Here is a 16,004-nt window from a genome sequence, read left to right on the forward strand (position 1 = left end):
ACTTTAAAATTTGGTAGAACTGTTTATGAAAGTGTAGCATTTATAATTCTTTTTTCCTTAAACAAAAAACCCTTTTAAGGTTGTGAAAAGCAAGCAATTCTGCAGTGATTATATGAAATGAAAAATTGTAGCCCATTCCCTTCTGTTTAAGTGTCCATGTCAGAATTCATTACATGTAGTGCTGGGATATATGGCTGTTGGAAGATACAATGTGTGGCTAATTTAATCAGAGGGTGAATCTCTGCTATAGCCTGATAACAGTGCAGCCACTGAAAGCCTTTGTATGGCCCTGCACAACCACCAGATAGCAACCATTAAAAAACCAACTCAGAATTACTATCTAATGATAGATTATTGGCGACCATGAGTGCACACTAAGGAGATGCTTTAACTACAGTAGCCAGTATTGTCTGGATTTAGAGGTAAGGTCAGCTGAAATTTATCGGTTTTATTTTACTGGAGGCACAAATGTCACTTTAAGCAGCTTGTGCAATGGCATGTGTATGTATTTAATTTCCTTTGTAGACCATTATTAGTCACTCTATGACAAGAAGTTTCAGACTCACTCCATTCTGCTAGTTAAGAGTGTTATACTCAGCCTTAAACATTCTGCAAATGCTTTAGGTGAACTTCCGTTCAGATTGTCCACAGAATGTGAACTATTATTGTATCTTTCCTGCATCTTAAATTAGGAGGCCTTCCTATGAATGTTTGTGCTTCAGTAAGCCCCATAACATTCAGTGATACATCCAAGTAACTGTGCACACCTAAAAGGGGCTTAGCCAAAGTGCGAGTCCTTTGCACGAGCAGTGGGGATCTTAAGAGTGATACTGACTTTTCAAATTGACTCTTCCATGCTTGTTGTTGTATTGATATATCAAATATGAATGAGCTCTATTCCCAAAAAGAGGGGGAGGGGCTGTTTAGCCTTTCTATCTATCAGACCACTTTTCTCTATTATGGGTGGGAGCTGGGAAATTCAACTGAATTTCCAGGTTGAATCAGATTCCCTTTTATCTCCTTGCTTCTTAATTGTGGGTCTTATTCCTGAGCACACTGGCTACCAACCATCTATCTTTCAGATACTGTAGGCTATTTTGGACCACTGACTTTTACTTCTACAGGAGGCATACATGTATCTTGCATTTGAACAGCTTAAGCAAAGAAAGAGGACTTTAAGGTAGATTTATAAAACTAACTTAAAAACTTAACTGTGAGGTGTGAAGGCCGCTCCCTGCAAGGCCCATTCCACCTGGCCTAGGAGGTAGGGCCCAGACTCACCCAGCCCTACTATGTTAAATATGTATTCTGTAGTTGACCTCCTTTGTAATATTTTATTTTGAAACCTTTAAGATAATATTTTAGTTTTCTGTTATGTTGCTTTGACTGTATACTCTATATTTGATTTTCTTCAGATTGTTTTATTTTTGTTTTATTGATTTAATATGCTGTAAACGGCTTTGAGATTTTTCTTAAAAATATAAAGTGGTGTAGAAATTTAATAAATAAATAAATTTCTTCAACATGGAATGCATTTTAATTCCTTTAAAGGAATCATTTTTTTCCCAGTCGTAAAACTTTGCCTTAGTTTTTAACTCTCTGTTTGCCCTTATCCATCCACTTTGGTTCTGCTGTCCAATCTTGATATTTGGGGTGGGGTAATTTTCTTTTTTCTTTTTAATGGCATAAAGTTTTGTGGCAGTAAAAAGCATTATTACTGTTTACTGATCCTTGGAGAGGCAGAAAGGAACGGCTGGGACAAGGCGAATAGAATTGGGAGAAATCCTGTGTGTTACAAATTTTCATGATACATGAAAATTTCCTTGAAAGAGCTGGGAAATCTGAAAAATTGGGTATTAACGAGAACACATCTGGCTGATCCATGAGAACACATAGCCCTGCCACTGCAAAACCTGCCTCTGCTATCATGTGGACAGGAAGAGAAGCAAACACAATTCTCCAGTACTGAGTCCAGCAGCATTTATTGTTCTTTTGGCCCTTGAACCTACTCTTCTTCCAGAAGGAAGCAGGACCGGGAATGAGTTCAGAAGGGCACAACCTTTAGTGCAGATGAAGGCATGCAGATCCTGGAGGTTTGGTCTAGCAAGTATTACCGACAAGCATATTCTCAATGCTGTATCATCACTGATAAGCTTTGCAGTCAGACAAATGCTTCTGGGTGTAACAGGCCACAAGTGCTGTGGCACTGAAGGTATGGTAACCCCTTAATTTCCCCTAGCCTGCAGACAAATAAACTCTAGACTTAGTAATGCCAAATACACAAACTCACACACTTCTGTTCTAGACGAATTTACCGTAACCTTTGAATCTATATTGCTAAAGCATGTAAGAATCCCCATCCCAACCTTCACATGCAGTCAAAAGTAATAATAATAATAATAATAATAATAATAATAATAATAATAATAATAATAAAATAATAATAAATTTTATTTATATCCCGCCCTCCCCAGCCGAAGCCGGGCTCAGGGCGGCTAACAACACTAAAACAGTACAACATTATAAAACATTATAAAAATGAATTAAAATCAAAATTAATGGCAACCATAAACTAAAGTCTTGTAAAGATTGCCAAAGGAGGGAGTCAGGCTGCGCCCTGACCAAAAGCCAGGTGGAACAGCTCTGTCTTGCAGGCCCTGCGGAAAGATGTCAAGTCCTGCAGGGCCCTTGTCTCTTGTGACAGAGCGTTCCACCAGGTTGGAGCCGCAGCCGAAAAAGCCCTGGCTCTAGTTGAGGCCAGCCTAACCTCTCTGTGGCTTGGGACCTTCAAGGTGTTTTTATTTGAAGACCGTAAGTTCCTCTGTGGGGCATACCAGGAGAGGCGGTCCCGTAGGTACGAGGGCCCTAGGCCGTATAGGGCTTTGAAGGTTAAAACCAGCACCTTAAACCTGATCCTGTACTCCACCGGGAGCCAGTGCAGCTTATATAGCACCGGATGAATGTGATCTCTAAGCGAAGACCCCGTAAGGAGTCTCGCTGCGGCATTCTGCACCCGCTGGAGTTTCTGGGTCAGTCTCAAGGGCAGCCCCACGTAGAGCGAGTTACAATAATCCAGTCTGGAGGTGACCGTCGCGTGGATCACAGTGGCTAGGTCAGGGCGAGAGAGGTAAGGAGCCAACTGCTTAGCTTGGCAGAGATGAAAAAATGCCGCCTTTGTTATAGCTGCAATCTGCGCCTCCATGGAGAGGGAGGTATCGAAGATTACACCCAAACTCTTAACGGACGGTGCTGGCACTAATTGCACCCCCGCAAGAGATGGGAGTTGCCCCCTCAGTCCCATGTCGTCCCGTCCCAGCCAGAGGACCTCTGTCTTCGAAGGATTTAACTTCAACCGGCTCCCACGAAACCATCCAGCCACAGCCTCCAAGCATCTGATCAGTGTGTCTGGGGCCGAGTCTGGGTGGCCGTCCATCAACAGATAGAGTTGGGTGTCATCAGCATACTGATGGCAGCCCAGCCCAAAACTCCGGACAAGCTGGGCGAGGGGGCGCATAAAGATGTTAAAAAGCATCGGGGAGAGTATTGCACCCTGGGGCACACCACACACCAAGGAGTGGCGGGATGACAATTCCCCCCCAAGCGCCACCCTCTGTCCCCGACCAGAGAGAAACGAGCACAGCCATTGAAGGACTGTGCCCTGGATCCCCACGTCGGCAAGGCGGTGGTCCAGGAGTTCGTGATCGACCATGTCGAAGGCTGCTGACAGGTCTAGAAGAATCAGCAGCCCCGACCCGCCTCGATCCAGCTGCCTGCGGAGATCATCTGTTAGGGCGACCAGAGCCGTCTCGGTCCCATGACCAGCGCGGAAGCCGGACTGGAATGGATCCAGAGCTGATGTTTCATCCAGAAACCTACCAAGCTGTTCAGCAACCGCTCTCTCAATCACCTTACCCAGGAATGGAAGATTCGAAACTGGGCGGTAATTGGATAGATCTAAAGGATCTAATGATGTTTTCTTTAAGAGCGGGCGCACCACTGCCTCCTTCAGTTCCCCTGGGAATGTCCCGGTGCCAAGGGACAGATTGATGATATCCCCCAGGGGGGCCCGCACCTCGTCTGGACACGCTCTAATCAGCCAGGACAGGCACGGGTCGAGAGGACAGAGAAAAGGTCGAGAAAAGTAACAGCACCCGCCCTTCCAACCACCCTCCCCAAATATACCAGCCATTTTATTTCCAATTTTATGCACTATTTCTCTTTTACCAAGAAAATCAAGGTGGAAATATACTACATACAAATAGCTAAGTAAAAATAAAAACCAACATCAGCCCATATGACATACTGTATTATAACTGGCATATGATGCACAATGCCCTGGATTTATTTGGACAGCATAGAAATCCTTTAAAAAATTATAAAATATGTTGAAGCAGAGTTGTAAGTAAAAGGCTCTTTTGAAAGTAACAATCTTAGCCAAGAAGAAGTTATCATACTCACGTACTTCTCCCATCCCCTTACATGCTGGCTTCAACACTTCTATGGTGGATTTTTAAATCCAAGGTTTTCCATTAGATATAAGTCAGAAAACTGGCTTAATTTGTTTACTAACCAGGATATGAAACTAGGATCCAGTGATTTAACTTCCTAGAAGTGGGAAGCCAGAGAATTCCAAAATGTATAAGTTGAAGTCTCATAATTAGAAACATAGCTATTCTTGCATATACTGCCCTGTTACAAGTTAACTGACATTGGAACTACCCTCCACTGCTTATGGAAGCACATCAAAACTAATTTCACTATTTTGATGAATCAACAGGAGAAAATAACCAATGTACGTGGGTGGCACTGTGGTCTAAACCACTGAGCCTAGGGCTTGCCGATCGGAAGGTCGGTGGTTCGAATCCCCATGATGGGGTGAGCTCCCGTTGCTCGGTCCCAGCTCCTGCCAACCTAGCAGTTCGAAAGCACATCAAAGTGCAAGTAGATAAATAGGGGCTGCTCCAGCAGGAAGGTAAATGGCATTTCTGTGCACTGCTCTGGCTTTGCCAGAAGCGGCTTAGTCATGCTGCCCACATGACCAGGAAAAACTGTCTGTGGACAAACGTCAGCTCCCTCGGCCAGTAAAGCTAGATGAGCATCGCAGAGCACCCCAGAGTCGTTCGCGACTGGACTTAACTGTCAGGGGTCCTTTACCTTTTAACCCATTCTCTACTGGCAGTCACAGATCTAGGACACCTATAACTCAAAAGGAGCCACCTCCCCCAACTTATTTACGAAGTAGGCATTTTTTTCTGATATCAAAAAAGACCCAGGTGAATAGGTAAAGTGTAAATGGACATGAGACAATTAACTGAAAAGAGATAGTCCCAAAAACATTAATAGCAAATGATTGGCATTCATAATCCATTATAGGTTTCTTTAGAAAGAGCTGGGAGACTCCTGCCTCAGGCTTTCGTATACGGGAGGCCTGCCCTTACCTGGAAACAAGCCAGAGCACTAAAGCAGAAACTCAGAGACAGGCAACAAGACACACAACACTGGTCCTTTGTGCTCTGCTCTCTTCTAATTCCTGGAGACAATGCAGATCACTAGATTCATTCACAGTTCATCTTCATGCTGCAGAAATGTTGGAGAACTACTGGAGCAACCAGCTCAGAAAGAAACAGGTGGAGACATTCCATCTCTGTGTGACCTGGATAGCCTTTATGTATTGCTTTCAGGGGCCTTCACTGCACCAGGAAGAAGGCACATAGCCAAACCATTCTAAATGACACAGCATTTTGTGCACTACCCTTCAGGTATTAGGCAGTTCTATAGGCAGTTCTCCTGATAGCTCAAATGGGTTGATATTATAGTTTTGTTTTGTGCCTTGCCCTGGATTGCCTGCAGTAATAACAAATCTTATAAATAAATAAAATCTGCTCTGTTAAAACATTCACTTCATAAAGTATCAACAAAGCCCATTCACAGTCACCTGGCTAGAACCAAACACAAGGATTTCAAGCAATGCTTAAAAACAAAGGAAAAAACAAACAATGCTGTGTGCAAATGATTTCTAAATGGTGAGAAAGAAGTGGCACGGATGAAACAAGGTCAAAGTGACACAATTCCAACTTACACATGTACCGTCTTGCATGTAAGCAAAATAAGGTGGGCAGAACTTGTTCAAACTCACAAAATATTCGTGAATAGGTAAGGGAGAAAGAAAGACCAATAAAGACCAATAAGAGACAGGGACTTCAGCAAACCACCTAACTCATCAATAGTTTATAAAGTGTGCATTCCCATTCTGTAATGATAAAATACTAATGATGGTATAGTTCCTGTACACTGAAGATATCTCCATTATTCTGTGAATAATCCCTGTGAAAGCCATCCTAACTGAACCACCTATTAAGGGAAATCTCAATTCATAAAGCTAAATCTGTTCATATAGGATTGTCTATTGAATGCACTTACAGCTAAATAAACGTTCATGCCCCAATTCAAACATGACAAGACACAATGAAATAGTAATCAGAGAATGAATGTTCAATGCTAATTTTCAACAAGCTCCCTGTGGTGTAAATAGATACCTCTGCCCTATTTTTAGATTACCATTTTTGTGTGTCTTTTGGAAGAACTCATTGAGTGTTAGCATCTTGCTTTCACTGTCTACAAAATGTGGACAACAGGCTAGCATTATCTCCACACCCACATCCACAAGAACCAAAAATATACCAAGATATGCAAATACAACAATATTGTGGTAGATGTGACTTCAATATGAGGATACCGGTAAAAAAATAACTATCTTGAGATGAAAAACTCATTCTATGTGGGTGAGCCTTGCAACTCAGCACTCAAGCTGGTTGTCTGTGGGGAATAACAATGGCCTCCAGAAGAGAGGTGCATTCCCACTGCCATGGGGGCAGAGCTGAACAGAGCTGGACTGTTATAGTAACTTCGTATGCATATGCTTTAAAGAGCGTCTGGCTTACTGGCTTCATTATGACAAACGAAGCAGCATTATAGAGGCCTTGTCCTGGGCTTGGACAGGTATTTGCAATATCCTCACAGCATGAAGAGGTGGGGGAGAGTAGATAGTGGTAATAACATGGCAGAGGGGGAAAGAAACAGAGTAACACGGTTGAAATAAGCAGGGAAGCCAGGCAGATGCACACTCTCTCTCTCTCTCTCTCTCTCTCTCTCTCTCTCTCACACACACACACACACACACACACACGCACAATAGTCACATGTAAGTCTGCTCCAGGCTTCCTGTGGATTTCTCAGCCAAAAGGATAGAAGGATCAGCCCTGGAACTTCATCCCAGTGTATATCTGGCATGGACTGGGAGGGTAAAGAAAAACCATCATTAGACTATCTGAGACTGTGTCCCTCAGAGTGTTCTGATTGCTTCTGCTGAGCTCAGAAAGACAGCGCTCGCTCTCTCTCTCTCTCTCTCTCTCTCTCTCTCTCTCTCTCTCGGCTTTTTCCAGAACACTGAAAGTATGTTATGCTTATGATGCTATGCAGAGCTAATCACTGCCTTTTCCTCTAGACACTTGTACCAGGCTGTCAGGCGGGCAACTGATCTTGACTTACTGGAGCTCAGAAAATGGGAATTTAAGTGAAATATGAGAGTTACCCATCAAATGATGATATGTAAAACACTGATCTCCCTCACCCAAGCTTCTGTGTTTACATAAATAGACAAACAGGTGATACATGGGAAGTCCATTAGGATACAGCAGAAAAGGGCTTCTCCCCAGTTCTGCCCTTCGTTGGTGAAGTGGTGAGCTTAGTATCAAAATACAAGTAAATAGGAGTCAAAGTTAAAATCTCTGCATAGCAATATCACCACCTATTTCTCCCTCGGGCTGGAGAGAAAGTGGCATCCTTCCCTCAACTCACCTGTGCTTGCTTTTATTTTCATTCCCACGAACACACTTCCCCCCTCACCCCCGCTCCGACTGCTCTGTGCTGAGGCTGCCCTTCACCATCTTGTTCTGCAAGGAGGGAAGAGAGCAAGGGAGGAGGGGCTAATGTCCAGTATGCCAAGAAGAAGGTGAGGGGGAAAGAGAAGATAAAAAGGAGAGAGGCAGATGAGAAGGAAGATGGAGAATGAAAGAGAGAAAGGAGCATCAGTACGAGAACCAAACACAGATCTTTCAGACAGGATTTCTGCACGACAGCATTTGGAACTTCTGGGAGAAAAGAAATAAGCAGTTTAGCAAGAAAGTTGAGCTGTGCTCCATAATCACAAAGCTTTCCAGCTGAGCAACAAGAAGGTTTTTACAGCTTCTTCCTTAAGTGTTCTGAAAGGACATTTTGTGAAAGATTTTTGCTCCCTGATGTCAGATGTTTTAAACCATTGATCAGAAATGTCAAACTTAAGCTTTTTTCACCTTGTGGATGTTGAAACAGATTATATCTGGTTTTCATTATCTTAGCTAAAAGAATCAACTTACAACAGAAAAGAGGTGTTAATACTACAAAACAAGTAACATATCTAGAAGTACTCTCCTTTCCAATTTAAAAGCGTTACTTCTTGCTATATCTCAATTAATTCTAAAACAACCACTTTTTAATAGATGGGTCACTTCTTAGAGAGCGGAAGTCTTTGTCTTCCATTGAAACACAACACAGTTTCTAAACAATGCTGCACAGATTCCAGAATCACAGAAAAATAGCAAAAATAGATATACTGTGTTCAGTACCTTGAGAGTCACATACTTAATTTTATTTTTAGTAAAACATCTCCTAGGCTTTATGGTTATGCAGATCAACTTGAACAGTGTGTGCACCCACAATGCCTGGTCGATTCTCCAATGTTAGAAAGAGTCTACAGGAGATTGGGGGTGGGACGCAGATGGCGCTGTGGGTTAAAGCCTCAGCACCTAGGACTTGCCGATCGAAAGGTCGGCGGTTCGAATCCCTGCGGCGGGGTGCGCTCCCGCTGCTCGGTCCCAGCGCCTGCCAACCTAGCAGTTCAAAAGCACCTCCGGGTGCAAGTAGATAAATAGGGACCGCTTACCAGCGGGAAGGTAAACGGCGTTTCCGTGTGCGGCTCTGGCTCGCCAGAGCAGCAATGTCACGCTGGCCACGTGACCCGGAAGTGTCTCCGGACAGCGCTGGCCCCTTGAGTGAGATGGGCGCACAACCCCAGAGTCTGTCAAGACTGGCCCGTACGGGCAGGGGTACCTTTACCTTTACCTTACAGGAGATTGGGGGATGAAGTTTCAGGACCCTGAATAATTGGGTTCGAGCCCCATGTTGGGCAAATGATTCCTGCACTGCAGGTGGTTGGACTAGATGACCCTTGTGGTCCCTTCCAACTCTACAATTCTGCAATTTGCCCAGTACTACAGGTTGTAGAATTTAGTTTCTCATGGCACACCTTTGCTTTTTAAAAGTACAGAGTGTACATAAACTTATCTGAAAAATTTAGAAATGAGGAAATAATATTTATTCATTCCAAAAAGGTTCCTGGACCCATTTATCAGTACCATACAGACAAGGCAAACATGGTTCACAGAAAGTTCAATGCAATTCCACAGCATATGCCCAACTTCTGATACACAAAAGAACATTTGGATCAGAGGAGTGACTGTCAGTGACATATTTATCAACGGAAGAGCCATATCCTGTTGTTTGTTTGTTTGTTTGTTTGTTTGGTATTGCTATTTTTTGGTATTGTGATACTGTATTGTTATTAACCTGCATTGTGGTTCTTACCAGTTTTATAAGCTGCTCGTGGATTCATGAATCAAAAGGCAGAGTATAAATATTAGAACAAATATATGCAACAACAACAACAACAACAACAACAGGCTTTAATTACTAAAATCAACAATTTGGTAGCTGAATGCTTATTTCTCACATAACTTAGCAATGATGCCTCTGTTTATTTATGTTGGTATTCTCTCCTGAACTCTGGTAATTTTTGCTCCTTAAAGACTAATCTTGTTCTATAATAATCAATTTGGTACATTTAGTGAACAAAAACATGGGTTTTTTTTGCAAGTGGTCAACACTATCCAATATAACCTAAATAACTGTGAAGACATAATATGATGTGCAGTTTTTATTCAGTTATCTGAGGTTTGGCTGTTTCCAGAAGTCTTAATCCAACGTGACCTGTGAACTTGAAAATATCTGTATTTCTAATATAACTATTTAACAAAGCAGCCTTCTACTTTGGCTGCTCAAAGTATTTTATAGCTTTCTTTCACAGAGATAGATGGCTGATCTTCAGGCAGCTCCACATTCCTTGTTCTGTACTGTTTTTGAATAGAGAAACAAGGGGGGGGGGGTATCCCAAATACACCTTTACACATCATAAAGCATCATTCAACAAGCAGAGGCTCAACCATATCTGCATGTTATAAATTATCATCCAACTTTATATTGCCTAGCTATATACAGAAAAGTACATTATGGTTATTTTACAAATTGGTGCTTTAACAATATAACCAGAGATTGAACAAGTAGACAAGAATTAGCTGGCCAGTTGTGTCCAGCACAGCAAATAATGCCAACCCATCTCCAACAGATCAATTGATGAAAGGAAGGTTCCAATCAGCTTCCCATCCATTTCGAAACTTCTTTTTCTCAGACTATTTGCAGACAACAACTTTTAACAGAACATTCACTGAACAGCTACAGCCAAAGAAAAAAAATCAGTACAAAAGCTATGCAATGAAGCTATCTTTCATAGAATGAACAGAATCCACAGAATAATTCCACGGAATAAAGAAAATATGAAGACTCATATTTTCTGACCATGCCATCCCACAGGAAATGGAAACAGACACACACACACACACACACACACACACACACACACACACAAATAGAGATGCCAAAGAGTATATTTAGAAAGCATTGCCCAGACACAAAATGTCTAAAAATAAACTATGATGAGACCTATATAGCAAATGGAAGCAAATTGATAACAACTTTCTTACCTTGTGCTTGGGGCACCTCACTGAGAAATTCTCTTCGTTTAGTAAACAATCTAAAAGAGAAGAAAACAAAAGATAAAGAATATTCTGAAAACAGCCACCAACTCCAAACCCAGCATGAAGTGATTTTAAACCACACTGCTAACAAAAGAGTTATGTCTGCTTCTTCATCTCCAATTATAGATATTTTTTTCGTAATATGAAAAAGGTGCTCACAGTGTAGTAACCACTAACGTCTGAAGGAGAGATGGGTGCCTGCAAGCACACTGTAATTATGTACTCAAAAGCCTTAGCAAACTCACATTCCTAGGAATACAGTGGAACCTCGGGTTGCGAACGTGATCCATGCAGGAGGCACGTTCGCAACCCGCAGCGCTGCGTCTGCGCGGGTTGCAACTCGGTGCTTCTGTGCAAAGCGTGATTTAGCGCTTCTGCGCATGCGCGAGCAACAAAACCCGGAAGTAACCCATTCCAGTACTTCCAGGTTCAGCGTGGTGCACAACCCGAAAATGCATAACCTGAAGCATCTGTAACCCAAGGTACCACTGTATGCCTACTTATCTCCCCTTGTAACATGAAGTTGTTCAGCTAAAGAACATGCTACAAACACTTTTTTCAAAATTCTTAAGTCAATACAGAGGCTCTTTAACAGATTGATTCCATGCTCACCAATAAATTTTGATTAAAAAACTACTTGTTTAGGGGCATTCTTCCTCGGGGTATACTTTCAGTTCAAGCTTCAGACATGTGATCCTGCTGCACGTTACATTCTTTTAACTATCTCTTTTTAGGGGGAGGGTGTCAAATTTCAGCTGCTTCATCAAGATAGTATGTTTTCAGAATACCATTAATGGATCCAGTCCCCACAATTCCTTACAACCTCCAAGTAACTCCCACGGTGGTAAATAAAAGCATGCTAATTTGAAATAATCTTAAATATGTGCTATCACCATATCCTCCTCCTGCTGCAATCTGCTGGAAAAGTTATAACAGTCAGCATGAGACTAACAAGGAAAAAACTGCTCTCTCTCTGATTTTGGCTCAGTTTCGTTTGCTGCAATGGGTATGTCAGTGTTCCACATTGCAAACTCTGAGCCGCATAAAAAGAAGCTTAAAGATGGCTAAAACAATTCTGTGTAGTTCTCTAAGACAAGCATTTATCCCAGCTGCAATTCAAAGCATATGGGCCACATTCGTACATAACATGAAAACACTGTTTATTGCAGCCTTCCAACTTGGTGCCCTCCAGATGTTTTAGACTCCCAATTCAGTTCCAAACAGCAGGGAAGGCTGGTTTACGATGGCATGTACAAGCTGGTAAAATCCCAAGGAAGCCCTGGTCTCGTGTTCCCCCCACTCCTCTTCCTACATGGCATGAAGACATTTGCTTTTGCTTTCAATGAATCTTCGGCTGGTGGTATTCTCAAGAACAGTTACTGTGGTTTATAATATACTCTAGTGCAGAGTTTTCCAAAGTTTTCAAGTTGGTGACACACTTTTTGGAAATGCATCATTCTACGACACAGTAATTCAGTTTAACCAAAGGTTAAACTAACCCCTTCCAGCCCCAGGAAGAGTGCAGGGAGAGTTTGTGCGACACACCTACACACTGCAGCCGACAAACTAACGGGTCGTGACATACAGTTTGGAAAGCTCTGCTTGTCAGTTTCAAAACATGCCAACTGAAAACATGGGTTATGAAGTTGGCTTGTTACTGTACATTCCAGGGTAATGTTGTTTACGCTTCAGGCTGAAGAGAATTGTTCTTATAAGGATGGCATCAAAAAATGATGCCAAATGTTTTGTTAAGCAATCTCTCCTCTCACCAGATCAATCTTACTGACACAATCTCTTCCTCAAAAAATTATTTTACAGCTTTTTTGTGATTGCCATGAAGGTCCAATTAGAAGCAACTGTCAGTTTGAAGTAAGCATGTCTGGCTCTCCACACAAGTCAAACTGATTCACCCAATAACAAACAAGTAGTGAATAGATAACAGCATGTTTAGTAGCCACCTCCCTGAAAAAAAAGTTTAAACTGTTCTTGACTCAAGGTAGTGAATTCCTTACTGATAACAAGAGCAATATCTACTCCTTTCTAACAGCAAAAATATCTGTCTTGGAAATTTTCAGGATAGAAGCAGAAAACAAAGTCATAGTAACTGAGAAATAGACTTGCATATGCCAATTTCTCAAAGAAAATTTCTAAAATAGTATATTCACAAAATAGTTGTACAGTAATCAGAAGCATTCCAAATTGCTTTCTATTCAGCATATAATTCATTTTTCTGTTTACAGAATAAGCTATAATTCCATTCATAAGAAAGTATCTTTGTATAACAATAATTCATCAGCTTTTAGCGAAGATATTACTATACCATGCTTTAATGTCCACTTCATTGTGATCATTCATTCATTTATTTCAACATATTTATACCCTGCTCTTCAGTCAAGAAAGGTCACATAATTGCTTACAGATCAATAAAAACAATATGGTCTCTACCTACAAGTTTACAGTCTAAGAAGACGTGATATAAAAGGAAAAAGTGATGGAAGATAAAAATAAGCAAATTTAGGCACCATTTTTTTCTATTGTGAAGTTATTATAATGGTCAGCTCTTTGGTCACCGAGAAACAGTTTGGTAACCAGACTTTCCTAGAAGTAGCTTTAATGTAGGTAGAGTTTTGGCTTTCTGGGATGTAGCTGGAATTTTCTGGTTTCTTGTTACTCTGCCTTTGGCAAGTTGGCTCACAGGGGCCCAGCTGATACCATCATCTACAGATTCTGCTGCTCTTCCTCATAGAGAGTTGGTTCCAAAAGTTATTTTTGTTGAGGGTGGGGGCAACCTAGCTGGTGAAAACAATGGTGAGAGGAGGTGCTGCTGCTTCTCTATCTCACAGCGCATATAAAATGGTTGACCACTGTTGGAGTGGGAGGCTAGGCCCAGCTTGGCTGGTGAGAGCAGAAGCATGTGGAACTGGCAGAACCTCACTCTCGGCTGCTGCTTCTCTTCCTACAGGGCAGGTAGACCTCAATATTCCAAACCCCATTAATATTCTGAACTCCAGACAACAAAGGAAAACCAAATAAATAAATGTGTGTTGTCAAGAAGCAAAGATCCCACACGTTTTCTTCATACTTAGTTGATACTGGCTAATTTTGACTCACTGTGACAGGAACCAAGCAAGTTTTAAAAACAAAAACAAAACAAAACAACCTTCAGAGAGGTGGAGAAGAAAAACAGGAAGGAGAGGGGCTTGGTAAATTTTCCAGCAGTTAGTGGTGGGAGGGGTACCATTCTTATTTCCTTGCACAGAATTAATTCAGCTGCAAAATTTTGTTTTGTTTTCTTAAAGAACCAAGTACAGCATCTATACTACAGGAAGACATGCAAGTCTCAGTCTCATTCACAATGTTTCATCTCAGTTTTTAATCATCTAGATCCACAGCATCCTATGAAATGTACATACTGTACTTTTGACCATACTAGCAACTACTAATATTTGTACTCTTCTTTAATTTTCCCACTCTTATGTCAGAGGCAGTCGGCAGTAGTAAGACTATTCCTGTCTATGTTACAGAAAGTTAAGAGAGGCCAAAAATAGAAGGCTGACTCAGCAGAATTCAATGTCTTTCTTAGAAGGTAGTTTTATTTAGTCATGTCAAGATTATAAACAGAAGCAACTCCATGTTGTTGAAATACCAGTATGGGAAGCAGGCACCAGTCTCATATGCTCCACAAAATCCAAAGAAAAAGCTCCAACGCATGCACATCCAAAAGTATCTAGCATTAGAGCTGACTCACATGAGAGGAACTATACAAGGATATGCTAACACAAAAGATTCTTCAAGTAAGATTTTTATATGACAGTAAAAAGAATGTAACAACAGGCAAGCATGTTGTTACAGCAAATACAGCAAAGTGCTTTGCAGCTCAACAATAGCTATCCTCTCTGGTTCCAGTTCCATTCACTGGTCTGCCATTTTAGTCTCTTGCCAATCTCTGGCACTCCAAATGTCTTATGATTACATCTAATTATACTAATAGAGGAAGCAGGTACTATAATTCAATTCACTCCTTCAAATGAAGAAAGGCAGAAACCACACAATTCATGATCCTTTATGTTCTACTTTTAGCATACTTTGGCAGAAGTCCTAATTATTTTCCAAGAGGAAACAGGTTTTAAACTCTGCATTAATAAATATTTGTCTTGTGGTTGACACCTGTAAACATAAAATCTGGTATTTGAAGCAAATTCTTTTTCCATAATTTGTTGTGATTTATTATATAATAGTGCCACATTCAGTTCTCACAGGTTACTTTTAAGTGGCAAGTGATTTCCACGATGCCTCTCTTATAAAGTGTTCTAGATAAAACCAGTGAACAGTCATTCCAAAATCATTTCCCTGTTCTTACCTGCATCAATGGCACACGGATAATGATATCGGAAAGAGCAGCCTTTGTTGTAGCAGCCTAGGGTGGCTCCTGGCTCCTGGCAATGAGAACATTTCTGAAAGAAATGGAAAGATAGAACACTAACTTGTATACAAACGTTTGATTTCACCCCGTCCCTTTGTTTCCATCACATAAAATTCATCTGCTTCTGTACTTCTAACAGCTGTAGACAAAAAGAAATTATGTAAGTGAATCTTGGACCACTGTTTTACAGACACCCAAGCACACAGCTACAAAAGGCTTCATTTGCTTAATTCTTTTGTCTAGGATTATTTAATAAAATTGACACCACACTTTTCCAACTACTGGTGTAAAATGAACAAGGGCAATATCAGAAACTGTGTCAACCTTACTCAGTTGTCCACAGCTCACAGCTTCTCCTATTCCCAAACCCTATAGCCTAACACCCTCTATGCCTAAAAGTTTTCAACTGGGCATTATTTAATAATATTTGTAAATACTGCAAACGCATGGATGATTATTCATTCTGAAACACTATCTTCTCACAATACTGTTTGTATGCTTGTTTACCTAGCACTTTATTTGTCTCATCCAGGGGCACCAACTTGCATAAAATATTGGGGGGTGGGTAGGTATGGCCCCGCCCCGATCCTATGCACCTTAGGCTTGGCAGCCTC

At 41.4% G+C, this 16,004-nt stretch overlaps 1 protein-coding gene across 22 annotated transcripts in view; it reads right to left on the reverse strand.

Moving 5' to 3' along the window:
• The window catches only part of TCF20 (transcription factor 20), a 191,282-nt gene that overhangs the window by 26,222 nt on the left and 149,056 nt on the right, over positions 1–16,004 (reverse strand). For 14 of the 22 annotated variants that reach the window (XM_083698534.1, XM_083698533.1, XM_083698515.1 and 11 more), the window contains 3 exons: positions 15,328–15,421; positions 10,914–10,963; positions 7,858–7,985 (listed from right to left, as the gene is read on the reverse strand). In XM_083698534.1, the coding sequence (XP_083554660.1) occupies positions 7,902–7,985; positions 10,914–10,963; positions 15,328–15,421 (228 nt within the window). In that variant the 3' untranslated portion in view covers positions 7,858–7,901. The remainder of the gene's footprint in view (positions 1–7,857; positions 7,986–10,913; positions 10,964–15,327; positions 15,422–16,004) is intronic. The other 8 variants (XM_083698529.1, XM_083698522.1, XM_083698521.1 and 5 more) reach the window with 1 other exon arrangement.

The sequence above is a fragment of the Podarcis gaigeae genome (genome assembly GCF_964106915.1).
Source record: "Podarcis gaigeae genome assembly, chromosome: 10".
In the NCBI taxonomy this organism is placed as follows: Eukaryota; Metazoa; Chordata; class Lepidosauria; order Squamata; family Lacertidae; genus Podarcis; species Podarcis gaigeae.